Source organism: Nipponia nippon, unplaced genomic scaffold, assembly GCF_047370975.1.
Source record: "Nipponia nippon isolate SJK-2023a ecotype South Korea unplaced genomic scaffold, ASM4737097v1 scaffold_15, whole genome shotgun sequence".
NCBI classification, from domain to species: Eukaryota; Metazoa; Chordata; class Aves; order Pelecaniformes; family Threskiornithidae; genus Nipponia; species Nipponia nippon.
In genome coordinates this window covers 4,046,931-4,069,150 of record NW_028262331.1, presented here as the reverse complement: position 1 = coordinate 4,069,150, position 22,220 = coordinate 4,046,931, and the positions used below count along the sequence as shown (strand labels likewise).

General features: G+C 42.9%; 3 protein-coding genes across 13 annotated transcripts in view; 1 reads left to right on the top strand and 2 right to left on the bottom strand.

Moving 5' to 3' along the window:
* Positions 1-11,748, bottom strand: part of ZZEF1 (zinc finger ZZ-type and EF-hand domain containing 1) — a 60,096-nt gene extending 48,348 nt beyond the window's left edge. For all 4 annotated transcript variants that reach the window (XR_015703442.1, XM_087751626.1, XM_087751627.1 and 1 more), the window contains exons 1-8: positions 11,223-11,748; positions 6,826-6,970; positions 5,521-5,715; positions 4,456-4,627; positions 3,566-3,765; positions 2,255-2,465; positions 659-775; positions 252-430 (exon numbers count right to left, since the gene is read on the bottom strand). Coding sequence is in view for 3 of the 4 variants with exons in the window: in XM_087751626.1 (XP_087607752.1) it covers positions 252-430; positions 659-775; positions 2,255-2,465; positions 3,566-3,765; positions 4,456-4,627; positions 5,521-5,715; positions 6,826-6,970; positions 11,223-11,588 (1,585 nt within the window). In the remaining variant the exon portion in view is untranslated. The remainder of the gene's footprint in view (positions 1-251; positions 431-658; positions 776-2,254; positions 2,466-3,565; positions 3,766-4,455; positions 4,628-5,520; positions 5,716-6,825; positions 6,971-11,222) is intronic.
* An 87-nt stretch (positions 11,749-11,835) lies between these two features.
* Positions 11,836-18,418, top strand: CYB5D2 (cytochrome b5 domain containing 2). 3 transcript variants are annotated; one of them, XR_015703427.1, is made up of 5 exons: positions 11,837-12,203; positions 12,309-12,449; positions 13,101-13,287; positions 14,876-15,640; positions 16,644-18,418. XR_015703427.1 is itself a non-coding variant. In XM_087751557.1 (4 exons), the coding sequence occupies exons 1-4, from the start codon at positions 11,957-11,959 to the stop codon at positions 15,087-15,089; spliced, it is 789 nt and encodes a 262-aa protein (XP_087607683.1). In that variant the 5' UTR covers positions 11,837-11,956; the 3' UTR covers positions 15,090-16,585. The 3 variants fall into 3 exon arrangements, 2 of the variants coding, with proteins under 2 accessions (XP_087607684.1, XP_087607683.1); XM_087751557.1 differs by lacking the exon at positions 16,644-18,418 and having other exon boundaries at positions 14,876-16,585; XM_087751558.1 differs by lacking the exons at positions 12,309-12,449; positions 16,644-18,418 and having other exon boundaries at positions 11,836-12,203; positions 14,876-16,585.
* Positions 17,554-22,220, bottom strand: part of ANKFY1 (ankyrin repeat and FYVE domain containing 1) — a 35,988-nt gene continuing 31,321 nt past the window's right edge. For 4 of the 6 annotated variants that reach the window (XM_087751554.1, XM_087751553.1, XM_087751555.1 and 1 more), the window contains one exon: positions 17,554-21,983. In XM_087751554.1, coding sequence (XP_087607680.1) covers positions 21,851-21,983 — 133 coding nt within the window. In that variant the 3' untranslated portion in view covers positions 17,554-21,850. The remainder of the gene's footprint in view (positions 21,984-22,220) is intronic. The other 2 variants (XR_015703425.1, XR_015703426.1) reach the window with 2 other exon arrangements.

The following is a 22,220-nucleotide window of genomic DNA, read 5'->3' as shown; positions in this document are numbered from 1 at the left end:
GGGGCCACTATCTACAAAGCTCATGTTTTCTCCCTCAAGATGATGCCCGGTTCAATTCTCAGATCACAGAAAGCTGGTCTAATCAGCAACTTTTAGGGCAGTTCAGCTTCACAGGCTATCTTCTTGGTAACAGTTGTTAATTTAGAAGTCTTGTATAATTTTAAACCCCAGCAGAACAACAAGTAAAACAACTCAAGGCTGCACACTGTCATAAGTATGTACAGTAAAGGATCCAACAATTATTCATTTACCGTATTTATACAGCAGGTTCTGTCTGACTGTTGCCATGGAAGCGATAAGGGATGAAGCCTTGTATGGGGTGTCCAGATGATCAGTGATTGTACAAAGGGAACTTATCACTTTAGCGACACTCCCCCTGGCTAAGGCAAAGGCCAAGAGTGTAAGCTCAACCTCTGGAGTAGTACAACAACTGGGGAGGGAAAAAAACAACAGAAAAGAAAAGAAAACTCAGGACACATTGTTTTTAAATAAAGACAAATAATGCTCACGTGGAAAAATCTATGGTGCCTGTTTCTTAATGTCTTTGAATTTTTCAAGTTACAAAAAAAGAGCAGGTGAGTAAAAATGAGATAAATTTGCTATACAAATTCTTCTAAACCGTTTTCTACTGCATCAAAATACATCAACACAAACTCACCTTGTTATTCTTATAAGGAAGCTATCTACTTCTTCCAAAACATTTGGAGATAAAAAGTTTGAAAAGTCTGTAGAGCCCGGTGTCAGGGATAGAGGTGGCATGTGTTGCAGTGCTTTCCTAGTAAAAAGGACAGAACATCAGAAAACCAGACAGAATCGGAGAAAACAGCCTTCTAAAATGAATTAGACATTTGAATCTTCATGCTTTTTGTGAGCAGGTCTCTACAAATAGCTTCTGAGTGCAACAAATCTATTTACACAGAGAATCTCTTCAAAAGGTAAAACCAGTATTGCATTCTAGACAGGTAAAGTTCAACGACCACTAGGTAATCTTGAATCTAGTCGCATAATCTCAGACTTAATGAGATAAATAAATCAAGGGGTTTTGAATAAAATCTGTGACAGCATTAGAAATAGCTTAGTGTCCAAGTACTGCTTCATTTTAAATAGTTCTACAATTGAGAAAGAGCCCGTTAATAAAGGGAAAAATACTTTTAAATTCTTTCAGAACAATTACAGAAACTAAGAGAGAAACTTCTTAGCTCAGATCAGAATTTTTGTTTGAGTTACAAAGATGATGTCATAACCCCTGACAACAGGAATCCTTAAGTGGTTTCGTCAAAGTCATTCTATCCAATACTAAAGCTTGGGTTTTTGCTTTATAATTCTAAACATTGAATTTGTAATTCCTGAAAGTATATTTTTAGTCAAGATTTCTCCATTATAACTTTTTTAGGCTTTATTAGCTCAGTATTCATGTTATATTTCTAAAAAATATCTAAACTGTAGCAAAACTGAAGGCCCTCAGTTTTAGTAAAGCTTGCAACTATGAACCTTCCTCAGCCAAAAGCATGTATAAAGTTACCTAAACTTTAAAGAGGATTCATAGATGACACAAATTAAAAGACAGGCTTAGTGGACTTTAGCCTACAGTATTCATTAACCTAACGACAGCAGTGCTCTTAAGCATGGTGGCATCATGCTAACTAAGCTCTATAAAAGTTGATGTGGGTGTGTAGCGATTTTATTAGGATTCCAATCCTTCAAGTCATCAAGCAGAAGTGTTTGGCAGTCAAACAAGGAAACGTTACACAGAAAATGGCCAATCACCACAAGCAAACATCTGCACAGAGATATTGCATATACCTGACTATATCCCCATGTAATGCATGACGAGGCATTACACAAGCAAAAATTTGCTGAAAATTAAGCTAAATTAAGCTCCAGTCATAAGTGGAAGGTGTACAATATTTATAATCAATAAAATTAATAATGAAAATTAATTCATTTTAGGCTTCTCAAAATTATTACAAGTCAAAGGATAGGTAAAAAAAATGTATTTTTCAGTGTCTGTTCAGTCATGGCTTAACAACTAGATTAGATACAACAGCTAGGAGAATTACACTTGTTTTAGTATGTGCAAATGGATAAAAGACAAGTATCAAAATTTAAACAGTGCCAAGCTAAAAAGATGTTTAAACACCTTAATGGAGGGAGTGGAAACCAGTTAAACAAGGTAGATTGGTTTACTAAAGCTGGAAGTATCTTAAAAACAAAAAAAAAAAAAAATCACACACCATGGAAGTTTGGTACTTACTGAGTATTTTGTAAAATAGTGTGAACGAAGGCTGGATTTGTTTCCATGGAAGCTGTTACCAGAGAGGTCAGCAGAGACCAGTACCAGATGGCGGAAGCATCGCACACAGAGACGCCCACCTTCTTAACTCTTTGATAACCGACGGCCCTGAGTCCATGGATTCTAGTGTCACATCCATCACTAAGGCAACGCTTGATGTTTATCTGTACATCTGTCAAAACACAAAACAGAATTTTTTTCCCATTTCTTCTGCTGGATTAGGTCTAGAAGAATCCAGATATTCAAAACAATAATTACTGCAAATACTCTTAGAAAAATAGCAGCAGATAAAATAGCAGCAGATATGTAAGAGTACTCCCACATACAGACAACTATACACATGCGTTTCTTCACCATGCACCCTACGATTTGGAAAACTTAGCCTTTGAACGGCTTAGGTGATCCATTACAAATTGCACGGCTAGAAATTAGGAAAAAAGTAGTAAACAACCCTCAAAGTGGAAAACAGATTATAGATTATTTCACTAGTACCTTTTTACCTACATACATAGGAAGTATCTTGGGAGTGGTAGTGGAGAAGATAGGGAAAAAGAGTAAAGCCTAAACGCAAATTTTTAAGTTACATGAAAATTTTCACATAAGACCTTGACTGTTTTGCATAGCTAACATTGTCCTAGTTACTTTTGAGGAACAACATCCTTGCTGCCTGCTTCTGCGGCAGTGATAGTTCAGCTTAGTGAAAAGTGCCTATTTGAACCGAAGGGACAAAATTTCTGAAGCTGCAGAAACCATCTTAGGAAGCAGCAGCTTTCCTCTGATTGATTCCAATATAGCACCCACAGATCTACCAGACTTAAAAATAACACTACTTAAAAATCCTTAGCATAAAACCTCCTTTACAAAAATCATCTGACCAACTTGAGTTTTGCTACCAAAAAAAAAAAAAAAAGTTGCTCAGAGCAGATTTTTTTGCTAGATACCATTATCCAACATATGCTTTCACTCTGCAAGCAAGGATATTTTAAAATTGCCTAGTGCCTTCAAATTGAGAGGCTAAAACTGCATCTTTAGTCATTCGAGCTCTTCAACCTTTAGCCCAAGTTAAGACAGATGCCATGAGAAAGACTTAGAAGACTCTCTTATAGGCTAGAGATTAAACTACAATTAAAACAATTTCTCTGACCCAAGGACGAGGTCAAAAGTTTCTGCTCTAATGACTGAAATTTCAACACATCATTCTATGATCTACCCAATCTTTCACCTTCAAAAAAGCAGCAAAACAATATACCAATGGTATCTTTATTGACTCACACATCTGACTAATGTTAGCGTTTTCCAACAGTGTTACGTAGCCAGTGATATTGCTTGGAATGTGAACATCTCGGACCTCCTGAAGACTGCTGGCATTCCTTCCCACTGCCACTGTGACTTGCTGTGGCATGTAACTCTGGTCATTAGCTGCCACCGCAATGGACAGATGTCTCAAAACAACATCTGGTTTCATCTTTAAACTGTAAAGCAAAGAAGATAAAACAGTTCTTGCAAAGAGAAGGTAAGTCAAACACTTCCCTTTTAGCTAAGCTTCACTCAGTTTCCACTTCTACAAACACAAATAAATCCACTGGAAATTACCTAATGCTTCACAGGCGTTACCAACCCCATATCATGGTGGACAAGTTAGAAAACTTGTAATTGACTTAAAAGACAGTCACCTCTGACACTGAGAATGTAGAATTTTCTACTGTTCAGCTTTTCAACTGAGAATTCATTCCTCAGGAATGAAAATGTAGTGTCAATAATGACCAAAATGAGTTTTGGGTTTTTTTTTTTTTTAAGTATACATTCTATACACACTACTGAAAAACCACCAAACATTTCTGTTTCACGGAGCAGTAACGTTCTAGACAGTGGGAAAGTGCTTCCGTTCAAGAACTGACCACTGCTTCTCTAATACAGTTTGGAAAGCTTAGCTACAAAACAAAGGTATGTGTCAGCATGAAAGATGCATGCATTTTACAGGTGAACACTTTTACTCGGTGATTAGGCCTTTAAACTTTATGCAGAGATTAATGACTTCTGCTTTCAAATATATTCATCCGTCACTCATTAATTCCACAATTTTTTTCCATTACACTCCACTGCCTGTAAAACCTAAGGACTAACTACCCCAAAACTCAGCTCTGTATTGCTGCGTTGCTCACCGTATCCAATGTGAGCGAGCACTCCCATCCGACTGCCAGAAGGATGTAGTTTCTCCATTTGTCATCTTGTCAATATCAGCGGAATTGGATGAGGTTTCTATGTGAGTATAGCACTTCGTGACAGACTTCAGTTTGTCCGACTCCTGATTACCATTCAAGTCACTGGGGTATTCTGCAAAGAAAAGAAATCACTCATAACATCCTTCTTTTGCTTGTTTTTGAGAATTATTATACCTTTATAATAATTATCTCATATAAATTAACTTGTTGGCACAGAACACAGCTCCTGAAGAAGTGTTTCTGACAGAACCTAGAAGACAGCAAAGTTTCATTTCAGGTGAAATCACAATAATCTCAATCTACCACTTGCAGTATGAAAACACCTACCTTGCCTGGAGTTCAATAGCCTTTATCTCCTCCTTTCATATTGGCCCCATCAGAACTTTATTATTGTTATGTCAAAATATAAAGAAGTGAGAGGAAAAAGCAAAATATGATGGAGAAAACCTCAATTCAGCTATTCTAGGGAAGGGACAAAGCAGACTGTTTCCCCAAGTAACTTGATCTGTTTCAACAGAAGTGTAGAGATTTGAAAATATCAAGTCAAGCTGTGAAGAAAAGGAGCCCTTCTTCTAGGGAGACAACCAGGACAGTCCCATCTGAAATACAATAAAAGATTCACTACCTCCACCCCAAAACAATAAATTATTTTCTAATACTGAACAGTCAACTTCAGAAAACATTCACCTTCACATGGAAACTAAGTTTCCAGCAACTAGGAGAGATATTTGACTCAATAAAGTATATGACAAATTGGTAATCATCATTCTGAAACACGTCAGGAGCAAGATGAAAAACATCCCAGTGTGTTACTCAGATTGCTAGGCAGTTAGGATACATATTTATGTCCCTCAAAAAAACAACAGAAGCATGCAGATCAACTTCATTAAAAGTCTCGCCTGTTAAAAATTAAAGAAAGCTTTTTATTTTATCTCTAATCCCTTCTTCAAGCTATGGTTACACTACCATCCTGAAAAAAAAAAAAAAAAGAAAGATATTACATACCTCTCTCTTTCAGGAGAAGTCGATCTAAAGAATCCTTCAACACAGAAGACCGCATAGTACAGATATTGTTGAAGTACTCCAACACTGGGTAAGGGATGGCAGTACTAGAAATCCGATTGCGGTGCAAGAATCTCAGTATCATTGAAGCATGAAGACCAAGACGCTCTTTTGATTCGGAAAATATATCAATAAAACCTAGAAAAAGACATTAGTTCTATCTTTGTTGCAACACCTGACTTGACCAAGTCATCATTTTCTGCCTCTATATCTTATTACTAGGTAAATCCAAATAAAGCATGGGAGCCAATATTGGAACTACATTCCACCACATGAAGTAGCTCAAGTTTGCAGCCTTTACAGGACTGTGAAAGGTGCAGACAAATGTTTTTGCCAGTTACTTGAAATGCCTGAAGCGTTCAAAAAAATCTTAGTTCTTACGCTTATTTTGCTGTCCCAAAAGTTCCAAACCCTTATCTTCAATATCCAGGTGAAACAGATGCTGCCTGGCTAACGAGCTGATGTACTCGCATCACTCGCCTTGAGCTATGCTAAGCATCTCACTTTGGCATTGCAGACTATTCCCAAAGGGGTGCCTAATGTCTTCCACCAACTTCACAAGAAATTTCAGCTCCTGAACAGTGGTACTCTGAATCACAGTGCATTTAGATGCACAGAATACTGCCCCATAAGTACTCTCCTCTGACTTATCTATTAGCCAATTCTAACACTGCTTGTCTGATCCTCTAAGGCAAATCCCCTTTAGTCACTTACCATCACAAGCTTGGAAGGAAAGCCAGTAACTGATACTTATCCCAGAAATCAAATTCTGGAAACTGACACTTTCCAAACTACACGCTACAAAATGTCAATTATGTTTTAGCAGGATTTCCAATGCTAAATAACAATATAATAGTAATAAAGTATATGACTCATCACCTGAAACAGACTCAATGGAGGATTTATTCCTCCAGTTACCAAGTACATGACCTCATTAGTGAGGCACTCACCAAAATTTTGCAAGGAACAGTTTTCTGTCTGTGAGATAAACCAAACAAGGATAAGAAGCTCCCCAGTCACACAGAGCAGAAAATATTGGTTACTTATGAAAGTAAGTTAGCTGCGTGTAATTATGGAAAATTTTTAATTTACAGCAACTTGTTTGATACGAGAAAAGCGAGAATGACTTGGTCTATGGTTTTGAGAAGATTAGGACAAACAACACTATTAAAGCAATTTATTGAAGCAGCACTCCTTATATAGGGCAAGACTTGGGAAACCATCTGTTTTGTCACTCTGTTCTCATACCTGGAACTAGTGAACAAGCTTGCAGTTGCCTGATTACATGGCTAAGCTCCCCTTGAAGATTAGCTCCACTAGAATTCTTGAGAGCCTCCAGCATATTCTCCACATCTACGGTGCCATCTCCTTCAGCATCAAATTGTGCAAAGGCCTGGAGAGAAACAAAAAAAGAAAATTTATTTCAGCATATTTCCTTTAAGCAGAAATTCAAGGTATTTCATAGAAACCGTAGCAGTAAACATTATAACAACATTAAATAAAAATCAGAAGAATCAGTTTTCCATAGTATTGAATTCATGACAACAGGGAACAGCCTGGCTGGAAATCTGCAGACTTTAGCAAGTTTTAAGGCATTTGCACTGCCTTCCTATAAAAGTCAACTGTAGTTATGCTTAGGTGGAGACAGAACATCACCTATACCAGTGAATCAGCGCTATCCATCCACCCGACGTCTGTGACTATGAAGAAGGTGCTCACAAAAGAACGCTAAAAAGCTCTTCCGTTAAAGGGTGAGTTAGTTCTAAAAGCCGTACCATCCATTACTCATTACTGTTGCATCAACCTCGCACCGCATGCACTCAAATGCTTTCAGGTTTTAAATATTTTCTTTATTTAATAAAGTGTCCTTAGAATCAGAATATTTTTTTAAATGTGTATTTCCTTTCATATACTGTCCTCCTACACAAAATACCAGTTTAACATAGCTTGTCAAAGTATTTGTGAAAACAATGGAGTTAGAAAAGATTTTTTTTTGTTGTTATTGAAGGGAAGCATTGCCAGCTTTACTAACTTTGACCTTAATATAAATTTTTAATACAAAAAGTTGTGCTGATCATGTATAAAAAGTAACTCACACAGCCATGCGTTTCACATCTTTGTACTAACGAAAAGTACAAGATATTTTTATTCAGCTAAGCCTATAAAACAGAACCAAGCTCATAAATGTAATTTTTTTAACTAGCCACTTCAGAGAACTCATGATCCAGTGACACACTACTATTAAAAAAACTAGCTGTATTTTTACAATTGTATTTAATTTGGAAACAAACTTCTGTTTAATTGCTAAAAAAAAAAAATGACCGTACCCCAAAAAGAAATGCTATATTTCAGGAACATCCATTTTTTTCATATAAATTGGGAATGCACTCACAAAAGATATTTCTTTACAAGCAAGACTTCGGTCTCCCAGCCCTGAACTCGGTATTTCAAGTTCAGCTGCATAGCCAAGTAAATTTGGCCTCTAAGAACGGATCACCTCACAAGTATCTGACAGAGTCAAGAAATCACTGCTGTTCGGGAGGAAGCTTATGCTTGAGTCTCTTGGTTTGCTACCTGATTATCAATCTTGATGTACCATTAAAAGCACTATCCTAGAGAGAAATAATCCAAAATGATAAGATCAAAATAACCTGCCAATTAACCATGACATAATTACACCACTTAAATGAGAGCAAAGTCCTCAGAAGACAACAGAATCAAAATGCTGTCTTTTAGCTGGCTAAAGCTCCAACGGCACTTCCGCGGTGCAGATCTGAATTTCAGCTTAGCATTTTTATAAACTCTTGTTAAACATACAGCTGAACCCATGCTAACAGCGATCACCTTTAAAAAACTTATTCTTAGCAGGAAAAAGGACCAGTGCTGGGCATCCAGTAGCTACCACAGCCAGTACAGATGACTGGTGCTGGGCATCAGGTGGATACTGAAGCAAAAAACTAAGACCTTTGCTTGAGGACAACAATACAGAGGGAATTAATTTTAACAAACACAACTCAGTTGCCAAAAAAAAATTAATGTACAGTTTCATACCACGCCATTCTTGCCATCATGACTTTTTTCTCCTCATATTTGAAGTCAAACTGTGCAATTACTAAAATATGACGCGAACAATCGAGCAAGTTTTGTGATATTACCAGTGAAAACAAACCACACACAAGATGACACGACTGGATCTGCTGATAGCTACTTTAAACCAATTTCTTATACTTTGATGTAAGGGAAGATTACCACATCTATGCTTTTCCTTGCATCTTAATACACTATTTTATTATTTTATTTTTAAACTCTTCCTATGATCTCAGGAGATTGCGCCAACCCTAGAACTCTAAAATTATTTTTTTTACTGTTCAGTATAACTTAAACTGTATATTTTACAGAAAACATACACAATTTCCACTGTTCTGACAAGCTGCCCTGTGCAATGGGGGTCTAAGCAAAAAAAGGAAAAAAAAAAAAAAATCAGTATGCAAATCCGTGCTCAGAGCTTTTGAGTTGTGTTCATGATTGGGACATGATACAAATGCAGTAGCAGCTTTACCACAACCCAGCTGCATTCTGCTCCTTAATAAAAGCATTAAGTCCACACACTTCCTACGCAGTTCAACCCTGAACACGAAGAAACATAAAAGAAACATCTTTCCTGAGAAATGGTGGCTAACGTGATTACTAGGATACATGGCACATGGAAAAATCAGCCCCTCATGTCACAGGCAGCTCAGGAGCTGGACAGCATGACAATATCTAAAGTGTGACTTAGGAAAACTCTGTATTTCATCCTTCTCTCTCAGTAGAACTGAAGCATTCATGTTTCAAGCAAAAGTTGGATGCATTATATGATAGCTGCTGAAACACTAATGATTAAAAAATGATTCAGAGGGTCAGTTTATCTAGAAAACAGATTTCGCATTTAAACAGAGGTTCGTTTTGTCCACAAAGCATTCAAAGTATGTGGCTCACAAGCCCCACACTGAGAACAGAAAAACTTAATGGGCAGATCAAAACTTAGTCTATGCTAGACAGGATTCTATAAACATTAAGAAGTGAAACCTATTGACCTGCCACCCACAAACTAACTTCTCATCAGTGTAAAATACAACCTGGAAATCTAAAATACTACAGCCCATGGGCTAGTGCCAGTTATAGAAACAATGACATCAAGGTTTTCCACACAACTCCCAACATCAGGACAGACTAGATGTGACCACATATCCGCACCATGATAAATCCCGTGACAAGTTTTTTCCCCACTCCGAAGGGCCAGGGGAAAAGAAAAAACAAACCAAACCGAAACCTATATTCTTCATGCAGAGGAGGATGTGCAATACAGACAATCCTCAAAATATTTCTGCAGCCCGCAAAGCTCAATTGTTCGCATTAACAGAAAGAACCCCGATGTACTAATTTCACTCTAAGTGTCATTACAGTGTTCTTTATTCAAGAAGTGTTCTTTATTAGCTCTTGTAAAGGAACTGGAAATGGAGACAGCATTTTAGCAAGCTACTTAAAACAGTCTGGTATAAACATACCTATCTGTACAACAAAAGTAATCTCCTCCCAGTTTCCAGGAGTTTTGTTAATATGTCAGCACTGATTTCAAGGAGCGTATGTGTGATTTAACAGTTTACCAAGTTATTTTACTACTCAGGAGCAATACAAAGACAGAAGGAAGTCACTGGTGAGACTCAGGAACTGCATGCAGTCAGAAATTCAGACAGAACCACTTTCTCAACTGAGTGTGAAATTCCCAACAGGGTATTCTACTGCGTTTTAAATGCTAGCTAGAGAGTAAAGCTAAAGATCAAACGTTCTAGATGTCAAGTTCCCCATATCCCTTCCCACAGCAGAAAGCAAACTGTGCTCTCTTCTACCATCAACACCTTACCTTAAGGCCTTCTGTCTGTGGAGGGGGAGGGAGCTCTTTCTTACTTACACTACTTTCTTACTTACACTACTTTCTTACTTACACTACTTTCTTACTTACACTACTTTCTTACTTACACTACTTTCTTATAAGTTTTCCAAAACTCTTACTTTACAATACGTAATGGGACACCAATGAGATACTTGACAACTTCACTGCTGATTTTGAAAAGCAACAATAAAATGAAGTCTGGTAAACTTAGGCTTGCTGATACTGTCAAGAAGTATCTCAGAGGACTTACTGGTACAGAACTTCCTATCTGTGCTACCAGCAGCTGCAAGGGCGGTAGCAACAGCAGAAATATTGTTGTAAATAACCATTTTATTCAGGAGTGGCTGCTGAGCACCGTCACTGAAAAGAGGCATAAATTAAAAAAAGCTCCCTATAAGTTGACAGCCTGCCTATCAGTAGCAGCAGCCACTTTTTTTAACCTTGCTGCAGAACCCTCCGGTCCGGCCTTGCCCCGGTTAGCAGGCAGGGGGGACCGGGCTCTCCACAGTCCTGCCGGCAGCGGGGGCCCGGGAAGAGCCCCCGGCTGAGGGAGACCGGCCCGGCAGCAGCCAGGGGCTCCCTCGCCTCCCGCCCCGCTCACCCCCCTCCTCGCAGCGGGGCAGGCGGATCCGCCGGGAGGGAGCTTTGTTTTTTCTGCCGGCTCGGCTCCCCGCCCCGGGCAGAGGCCCGGCCGCCCCGGCCGCCCCCTCACCTCCTCGCTCTCGCCGCGGGAACCGGCTGCCAGGCGGGAGACGCTCTCCAGCACCTCGCAGAACTGCTCCAGGCTGACGGCCTCGTCGCCGCGGCTGAGGCGCTCCTCCAGCCATCGCACCAGCGTGCTGTGGTGTCGCGACACCAGCGACTCGGGCAGCGCCGCCTCCCGCAGCCGAGCCGTGGCTTCCCGCAGCCGGGCCTGGTCCAGCAGCACCTCGGCCGGGGGCAGCGGCGGCGCCGGGCTGGAGGCGGCTGCGCCGGGCGGGAAGGGAGCGCCGGGCTGAGGCGCGGCGGCCGCCCCCTCCATGCCTTCCTCGGCGCCCTCCTCCTCCTCCTCGCTGCTGTGGCTCGCCGCCGTCCCCATGAGCCCCTCGGAGGCGCCGACGCTGCGACCGGAGGCTCGGCAGAGCCGCTTCTCCTTCCCCCGGCTCCGCCCGGCCCGGCTTAGTCAGCAACTTCCCGGCCCGCCGCACCTGTCAGCTCCCGGCCGGCGGCGGCCGCGCCACACTGCCGCCAAGCGACACCCGGCGCCGCAAAGCCCCGCCCCGCCCCGCCCCGGAAAGGCACGCTGCGGCCGCGCCGCGCGACACTCGCCGTAAAGCGGCGCCGCGGGGAAGGATCGTCTGTGTGTCCCCATACACACCACGCTGCCGTCAACCGCCGCCGCGCTGCCGTGCGGTGAGGAAGGCGTCGTGAAAGGGGTCGGGCGGCTTCGTGGCGGACACGTGACCCATGTGGCGGGGCGCGGCGGCGGCGGCGCTGCTGTGCCTGGGGGCCGCCTGGCTGCTGGGCCGCGGGTTCGATCCCCGCGCCTGGCTGCTGCCGCCCCGCGGCCGCCTGCTGAGCGCCGCCGAGCTGGCCCGGTACCGGGGGGCGGCGGGCGAGCCCGGCCTCTACCTCGCCGTGCTGGGCCGCGTCTTCGATGTGGAGCGCGGCCGCAGGCACTACGGCCCCGGCGGAGCCTACAGCGGCCTGGCAGGTACCGCTGGCGGGGTGGCGGGGGGGGGCTCCGGGGCCGCGGGCTGGGGGCCTGACAGGGCCCTGTCGGGGGGCTCAGCGCCCTCACCGCCCGCCCGCCCCGCAGGGAGAGATGCCACCAGGGCGTTTGCCACCGGCGACTTCACCCAGGCGGGGCTGGTGGACGACGTCTCGGGGCTGTCGGCGGGGGAGATGCTCTCCATCCGGAGCTGGCTCTCCTTCTACGGCGACAACTACCACCCCGTGGGTAAGCGGGCCTGGCCGGGCTCCGGGGGGACGCGGGCGGGCAGGGCGGGCCTCCCGCCGGGCCGTGGAGGGTCGCGGACCCGGCGCTGCGTAGGCTGGGTCAGGGTCTCTCCCCTGGGGACCAGGTGCTGGAACCTGCGAGTCACCAGCCGGAGCCGCTGCTAAATCAGACCGAGTTTTAGGTCCGCTGTCCTCTAAGGCCAAGCTTAACGGTTTTCCCAGCCTGAGCTGTCAGCTGCAGCTCTCTGCCCTGCTTTTATTTGTCTCTGCTGAGCAAAAGGCATGGAGCCGGTGTTGCGCGTACCGAAATGAGCGGGACTCGGGAGACTGTAGGAGCAGCAGGGCAGGGAAACTATTTTGGGGAATGAGGTGCATGGGTGGGAAAGACTTTTGGGTTCTGCAGCTGAAAGTGGCATTGACTTTGTGATCTTTAATGAGGCTGTGCCTGAGCTCGTCCTGTGTGGATTTATTAATGAGTAAATTGCTGTGTGATCCAAGAATGGAAGGGATGTAAGCTCAGTTTGGTTTTAAAATTGGGCCATGGCGAGATTCTCCTTTTTTTGTCTTTAAATAACAAATTTTTTTAAAAAAACAGAACTATTTATTTTCCTTGCCTGGAAACACTGCGGTCTTAATCGATATTCTCTCCCAGGGAAGCTGGTGGGCAGATTCTATGATGAAAATGGGGCACCCACAGAAGCCTTAAGGCAGGCCGAGGCTGCGATTGAGGAAGCTCTGAAGTTCCAAGCAGAAAGCGAGCAGAGGAAGCAGCAGTTTCCACCCTGCAACTCTGAATGGAGCTCTGCTGGGGGCAGCCGATTCTGGTGCTCCAGACAGAGGTAAACCCTGCCTTCCTGCCATCATGCTTGGACCCTTCGGAGCAGGGCATTTCTGCTCTTTTTTTTTTTTTTTTTTTGGATGCCCTGAGCTTTGTCATTGCCTCTCCTGCCAGGAGTGGCGTAGGAAGATGTCCTGGCTCCTGCAGCCACCGCACTCCATAGTCTGTAGGTGAGGTCTGCTGACTTCTCCACAGAAGAGCATAGGTTGGTCCTAACGTGCTGAGTGCTGGCATGGCAGGAATATGCCGGGCATGGTCCCATCCCCTGTCTGCGTTCTTCAGGCTGTGCTTTCTGACAGAGGCAGAGCCAACCGGCAAGGAGGAGCGGTGCCGTTCTCCCTGTGCCAGGTCGAGCTGCTGGTGCTGTGTGAATCGGAGTCCTTAGACTTTCTCTGCCAGTCCAGCAACTGCTGCTAGCCTCCATCCAGTCTGGAGTCGCACAGAGGTGTAGGTTGGGCTAGTGAAAATGTTCTCCGGCATGAGGTAGCGGAGGAGAACTCTGCTCACTGACCTGATGAGCGGGTAAAAGGAAAATAAAGTTTCATCCCAATCATTAATGCTTTTAGGAATTTTATTTCTGAGGCAAAAAACCCTTCTGTCACACTGGAATCAAAATTGGGTTTCAGAATTTGCCACATGTGCGCATGATCCTTCTGTTCTCAGGAAAACAGGACAAAAATCCCACAAGGACCATCTGCTGCATTCGAACAGGTTTTCTCACCTATCAGGAATGCAAGGATTAGTTCATGTTTTTCAGACAGTTTCACAGGCTGTCTCACAGGCTACTGCCACAACAGTTTTCACTTAAAACCACATAAAGATGAGGTTGAGCTTTGAATAGTCATTTCCTACTTGGCCTATTTAGTTGTATTCCTCTCTCAGCTTAGGGACTATTTGGTTTGAAGATGAAATCATTTCACAGACCACATTGCAAAATGCTTAGGCTTTATTTCAGTACACCAGTAGCACTGCGTACCTTGGGGGATCCGCTTCTATGCGTGAATGAGCTTGGGTGCAGCCTGGGGACCAGGCGTTGTGTGGCAGTTGCTTGTGTAAGAGTTTACAGGCTTAAAAGATGCAGTGGTTAGGAGAAGAGGCTGGATTTGGCCTATAAAGAGACACTATGAAATAGTTGCGGAAGTACTTGAGACTTTGTTTTTTCTTTTGCCCTAGTTCTCAAAATCACTGTGTTCAGTCACAGCACAGAAGGCGGTGTGTGGTTATCTGTGAGCAATTAGCTCCCCCCAGAAAAGGCATTTTGCCATGAAACACGCTGTGCTACATAAGGCTATGATTCCTTTTCCAGCAATAGAAACGTGGGAAGCAGAAGTTGGTTGCTCCCAGAAGGGTGAGAGCATGTAGCAGCACTGATGAAACCAGGTTCAGGCCACGGGTTTCTGAAGCACAGCCAATATGAAGGTATCAGAAAGCTGTGGGATGTTGGCTGTTGGGATTAAAGTCTACCTCAGTGAGTGCACTGTTAGTTCTAACTCCTCCAGATTGTCTTGGTTTTTTTCTAATGATTCTCTATTCACTAGAAGCATTTTCATGGGTTTGAATTGTAATTTATTTTAATTCTCCATTCACAGTGGGGGAGTGAAGAGAGACTGGACTGGAGTCCCCCGGAAGCTGTACCAGCCTGGTTCGAGGGGGAGTCGCTGTGTGTGCGTCAGGACCACTGGTCCCCCGTGGGGCCAGCCGGACTCCACCGAGCACGGCAACAGAGGCGATCTGGATAACCCTCACCTGGAGGAATACGACGGCTGCTATCCGCTGGCCGAGCAGTGTGTCCTAAAGGCGTGACTCCGAGTGCTGGATTCGAGGGGGGCGTAGAGTCCTGCCGCAAAATGTTGCACCTTGCATGGGCAGTTGCAGCTCCAGCTCCATTCCCTTCCATCTGTCTGTGAAAAGGGAGCAATAACAGTTTCATGTTATTTGTGGCTCTTTTTTAATGTGTGGAGACAGAGTTGAGAGAAGGAGGAAACACTTTAGCCAAGTCAGTGGCTAAAAAAATCAGTACAGGGATAATTTCTTCTAGTGCTTTATTCCTACGGTATTTTTACACCTGGCAACAAACTGTAAGATGCACTGCCTGAATGATATTTAAAAACTGATTTCTTGTGTGGTCAGGAAAGAGTTGCTTGTGTGCATGGTGGCAGGTGCAAGGTGTTGTAAGGCAGCGAGGTGGTGAGCGCAAGAACTGCAGCATCACGCACCTCAGCTTATGCACTGTCCTCCAGTGGCTTGAACTCTGCCTACTGCATTGTAGTGCTAATGCTCCTTCCCAGGCACGCAATTGACTCCAAAGAGTTTAAAGGTCGCAGGGAGAAGCCTGCATTTCTCCTGTAATTAAGGTACGTAGTATCTATGAACTGGTGCAGTTTAATTATACACAAGCTTTATCAAATTCTTGGAGTACAGAAGGCAAAGGTTATAGCTGTATTTCCTCATGTAGTGTTTGTATTAGATACTGTGCAAAGAAGATATTGGAAGCCACCTCTGAGGATCATTGTTTTATATTAACCTCACCATCCTGGGCCTCTGATTCACTACTTTCAGACTACTCAGATAAGGAATGGGTAGTTTTAAGTAGGCAATAACAAAAGGTATGTGGTAATCTGACCATCCTGCTGTAATTGCCTGCCTCCTATTTCCATTCTAGTATGTGACCTCCTCCCATCTGGTACGTGTCTGTCAGGCTACAACCCGAGGCTGGATGTATCCTCACAAAGCCCAGCTCCCTTAAAGACCATACATATTTTATCACAGCTGGCAAAATTCAGTAATAAGCGACTCCCAGAAGAGCAGGGCAAGTTATTACCATTTCTCTGTGGGGCCGAAAAGGACGAGAGAACACCTGCGTAGGGCCTAGGTCTATAAACGCCAGGCTGCCGGGAAGCAGTTGCCGTTTTTCATGGAGTCTACTGTTAGAATCAGTTTCTGGTGTAGCTGCAGCCTCAAGAGAGGCACCCAGATTACACAGAATCCAGCAGTGGCACAGATCCATGCTGAGCTGTTTTTTCTTCCTTAAGGCAGCTGCCACCTGTTTATAAACTCATTAGTTTAGAGCTACTACCACCTCTAAAGAAAGTCCCACAAATCTAAGTAATTAGTTAATAACTAGTGAGATTACAGGAGGCCTGGCAGCATTGCTTCCAAGCAAGAGTCATCACTCCATTGCCATGACAGCAGGACAGATGACAGCACTTTTCACCTATGATGTTCAGATCAGGCTACAGCTGCCATAGATGGGAGCCATACAGCAATTTAAACATGTAATAAATGTTTGCAGTGTTGCATTTGTTGGTTTTTTTTCTAACCTGGTTCTTGTGTTTCTTTTCCACCATAATTGTGAAGAGAAGTCCTCCAAGGCACTTTCAGGCAGATGTGCCAGCTCTTATCGGTCATCAGTGGAAGCTGTACGTGTAGATGAGCAGCAGGAGAGCCCTCACACGCGTTCAAGTCTCCAGCCACTGAAGCTCAGCCATGGGCTTGTGCCATCTTTAAGATTGGAGCAGGCTACTCACTTCACATAGCAATCCTAAAGACAGAGCTGTGTAAAATCTACAGGAAAGAGCTGCAAAGCAGGGCTGCATTGTCTCCACAACTTAGTGGGCATTATAAGCATCAGCATGCCATTTGCTTTGGGGCACATCTTCTTTAACAAGAACTTGCATTTAGAGGTCATACCATCCCCAAAAGTGATTGGCAAGTGTCTTTAAAAGAGCTTTAAAAGTTGCAGCAAATTCCAGATTATTAAATACTGTAAGGAGTAGTTTGTAAGCGGAAATCAGTGTCACAAGTTGGAGTCCTAGTGAAGGTGTATCAGCCATGTAATTTCTAGGCAAGTTCCATATTGCTGTAATGCTTGAGAATTATGCAGATAGTGCTCAAATGCTGAGGGGATGGTTTTGATCTTAAGAGCTACACAAAAATCAAATAAGCTGCTGCAGGAAGGCGAGTTAAAGTTGGTTGAAAACAAATTCACAGCTTATTCCTCAGTTTAGTGTTTGGAAACACTGCGGGGAGGGGGAAGTTTGTCTTGCACAAGGAATAAGTCATCTATTAAAGCAAACAAGGAGACTCCCTCACTGACCTGAAGTGCTCCAAGATTATCTTGTTTCTACTCAAAAGAGTAGAAATTCAGAAAAATTCAAAAGCTCATCTAGATTTCCCCCATGGTAGGAAAGGGCAAGAAGAAAATAGTGATAGTTACACAAGGGTCAAGTCAACACAGACAGTGCTCTAATAAAGCTCACCATTCATCTGTACTTTACTAAGTTTTATTAATAAAAAAAGACTAATGCATCACAATTTCACCAAGATGTTTTGGTTGGTTTTGCTATTGCACTGAAGCTTTCATTTCCTGAAGTAAAGCTGCAGCAGTGACGTGCTCTTCCAGGAGGCTAAGCTGCCCACCAGTATACAACAGAATGCACTAACAGCATGTTACTGGGAGTCAACTCAGCTCAGCTTGTCCATTTAAATGCATCTGAGCTGAGAAGTGATTTACTCCGTGAACCAGCTCTGGCCTGTAGAAGTTAGGATTGTTTCATAAGAATGATTATAGATAAGTCTAGTATAAGGCATTGAAGATGACTATATGGTATAGACTAGAACACCAGACCTTGCCAGCCAAAGAACGGTCGTAGCACTCCCACAACATTAAAATGAATACCTGGAATAATTTCAGACTGAAGAATAAAAGTTGTCATGCCCAACTGAATGTTATATCCCTAGTTTTCCTTGTGGCTTGTGAAGGATAGCTTGCAGAAGGAGAGCTGTCTCTACAGGAGAAAATACTTTCTTAACAACATTTCCGCCTCACGATGCATTATCTAGTTATGCATTTTATTACAAGTAGAATCATTACACAACAAAGTAATGCATATTGGAAAAAATACATTTTTACAATGACTCCAGACAAACATTGCAGATAAAATGCCATTGTTCTAAGACTTCCTTTTCTATTTCACAGAGGGTATTAGAAGGTTCAGAGTTATTTTTGTCACTCATACAAGCTGTGATTTTCCTAGAGATGAGCTTGCTGCAGTACCCAACTCTGCTTGTTACAGGTAAAAGAGGACTTGCCTATTAACATTTGATCTACAAAAAAAAAAAAAAAAAAAGAATCCAGCCTTGGCCTCCCATATTATTACGTGTTAATTTATAAGCATTATGTGAGAAGTTGTACAAGCCATTGCTCTCCAGCACAGGAAGTCATTAAGGCATCTGTCAGCTTTTAGCCAGCAACTTGCTACGCTGCATTAGTACCTTCAACGCTAACATTCTCACTCCACTTAGTGGTGCGAAACAGTGACTACACCTTTTTCAGATACACAAATTAGAACTTAAGCCAGACCACATTTTGTGCTTGTATAAGAGTGCTGGATGACTTCAATCAAAAGGAATCCAGTCTAAGAACAAAAAGCTACAGTATGAACCACCACAGACTTCCCATGCAGCCCTCAAGTGCCTGAAGCCTGGTTTGACAGCATCACTTCCCAGGGACAGAAGTTAGTTTGTTTTCCATTTACCCTGTTGTTCAACGCTTGGCAGACTTGAGTCTCCAGTTAATAGATACCACTTAAAGACAGCAGGGGTAAGAGGGGTGGGGTTTTTGGTCACAACTGTAGTATGCTACAAAAAGGAAGAGCAGTTGTTTATGGAGAAATGTGTTGACCACTACTACATTACCAAGTGCTTCCATTCACATTTGTACCCTGCAGTGGAGCATTGCCAGCAAAACTCCCCCAAAAATCTGAGAGGTCTGCGAGTTCAGACCAATACCAGGCAGAGTGCATAAAGGACTGAGCCCCACCAGTAGTTTGGTGGGGTCAACCTCTTTAGTTGAAGAGCTAGAAGAGAACTAATTTGGGTTTTGGTTCAAGTTGTGAGCTTTTCCCGTTTAACGCTGGCAGAAAGCTATTTAGAGTTGGCTAGAAGGAAACTGTCTCAAAAGGCACTTTAAAATGATCAAATTTGCTGAATTTAGTTGCTTTAAATTTAATGAACACTTCAGGCTGTACGTTAGTTTATCAATAACCTTAACTTTCCTTTCAGACTTCAGTGAGAAAGAAAGCTGGTACAGTATTGGCTGTAAAAAGCAAACTAGGAGCATGACATATGGTTTCCCAGATCTCTCCCAGAGTTTCAGGCAGTTATAATATTCTACTTTTAAAAAGAGCAACTAGCCAGCCTTAAACTTGCCATTCAGTTAAGCTGCATTTTCACAAGATCTACATTTTTCATCATTTAAAAAGGTTGCTTATTCTGTTAGAACTGAGCTCCCTGTTCCCTTGTCCCTTCCATCAGAGAAGTCACTGAAAAAAGTAATTGCTAAAGCATTTAAACATCACATGTTGTGCAGTTTTCCAATTAAGTTGAAGTCTATAGGCTGTGGCCTTGGAAGAACACTCTTCTACCACTGTCTTTCAGTGTTGTGAGCACAGACTTACCACTCCACAGCACTGCAGCTCCAAATCAAGAAGGAAGTCAACACGTTATCATGGGATACACTACAGTCAAGACTTCTTTCACCAAATGCATTTTCTCTCCATCACTGTTACTTTCACTGCTAGAGACTTGCAACCAGTGGTATTCTGAAACATCAGAAAGCAATGGACTAGAAGTACAATGTTTTTCATCATCCATTTCACTCAGAAAAACCAAACTGTAGCTTGCAGTTAAACGCTTCAGACACCATTATTTTACACCCCATTCACCTAGAATATTATGCCAGAGGTGCACCATTTGTATTAGTAACTGTGTTACAGGGACCAGTTGTGTTACCCAGGGCATTCTGTCAGAACATGACAGCAGCACACATTAAACAGGGAGGCAAATTTGTATTATCATCCATTATTCTTCTCTAGTGTTACAAGGGTGAGATTCCAGTTATAATATATGCATATTGGAAGATCAAAGTGCAGATCAAGTGAGACTTGACGTGAAATTCATCGTGCAAATGTCAGCAATTACACCCTCTCCCATCCTTTTCTTGTACAAGTTTGAGAAAAGCCTCAAGCAAGTCTCCCATAAAAGCAGCAGTCTGGTTTATCATCTCATCTTACTCTTTTAAGACTGACAAGTCACTACTCCAACCAGGGCAACGTGTCACCAACTTGTCCATATTGTACACTGGAGATAACAGTCATTAAGTAAATGCACACCAGTTCATTGAGTAGAGATGAGGAATGCTGAGCTGAGTCTAAACGAGGTTCATCTCCCAGGATGAAAACAGCCTCAGCATGGCATGTAGTTTTGCTTAAATACACATTTTTTTCTGACTGAAGCCTTTGCCCACCAAATCATAACCTGTCTACCAGCAAAGTACTTTCCTGTTTATATAGACAAAGTGGTGTTGGATTTTTACAGATTCAGCATGTTTAAGAGAGAACAACCAGCGTACGTTAAAATACTGCAGCTTAATCTGAATGCCTAGCACCGCACTGCCAGTTCAGAATCCTTCCTTCAAGGCCAGAGGCTTAATGTTAATAGGAAGCCTCCAAATACACTCCCACTCACCAGCAATCCTGCTGAAAATGGACCCAAATTTAATGTCTAGAGGTGCAGCACATTCTACACTGGTAGGGTTACTGACTCTCCTGCAGCAGTTAACCAGGGTCTTTAAACCAAAGGAAAGTGCTACTCTCCCTCATGGGATTCATAATGCACTTCAGCATTTATTGCTGTATTGCTAGTTAGACTACTTAACCAGTTTTAGTGTTTCTCCATTTAGCATATGCTTAGGCCTTTCAGCACACTTATGTTCATTTATACAAGTTTCATGAATTGGAAGGACTAGCAACATAAATATGAAAGCGCAACGAAGTAGACTTTGACAGCCCTAGCAGGGATGAGCAAGAGTATTTACCGGCTAAAACAAATCTTGCACTTCTCTTGAACATGCTAAAGCTAACGAGACATTTACTGAGGAGGTATCAAGATGTGGATCTGCAATTCTGACTGCTTTGCATCAGATGTTGTAAAGCTTTCTGTTGTAAGGCCACAATTCTTGAGCTATGCTTCAAACTACCCCCATTTTTGAAGAGTTTCTTGAAATGAACAGTGGTTGCAACAGCTCAGTCTAGCTTCAAAAGAAGTCTTCTCTAAAGAAAGGGAACATTTATCTTTAAGACAAAGCAAGAAAGATACCTGGTTACCCTGAAACTTAATGCCATCTCTACTAAGCAGCCTGAAAGCCACAGGACTTAATAGAGTTGCTCAGTGCAAAGCACCATGTCAAGGACAGACCTGTTTTATGTCGATTCAAACATCAGCCTGACAATTTTAGCTTCCATACCCCACTGCAACTAGAAGAGGGTCTAAATTCTTTTGTCACTTGGTTTCAATAATCCACTCGAATTCCTAGTGAAGTCTATCACAGCCCAATACATTTACAGTCAAAGTCATTTATACCGGAATATATCATAACAGGGTCCTTAATTAGTTCAGTCTATTGCAGAAGACATGTATAGGCCTCCTCTTCCCTATCCAGAGGGCTTGTAAGCAGAGCTGCTGTCAGGAGCACTGACTGGGAATCTCTTTACTTCCACAGCATACTAGGAGACTCCTCCCAGAGTCAGGACATCAAAGCAGATGTTGCAAACTCGAACTGGCTTGTTCAGATCAAATTTTATGATAGGAATCTCCTTTGTTGAGCACTTATGGCAGAGCAGGCGTCCACAGTGTCGGCTGTTGATAGAAGAGGGGTGGGGGAAAAGTGAATTCACTCACAGCGAACAACAGGGTTTTACTGTTTGATATTCTTTATCAATGACAGTATCTCTAAAAAGGTACGGTAGGAATTGAAATGCTACATTTTTCTTCCGATATCTCTCATGTAATAATTGAATACTAATGCCAAAAAACACATGCTGCTTCTATACTAGTCAGTCATCTAGTACAACTTCAACTGATGCATGTGTAGTT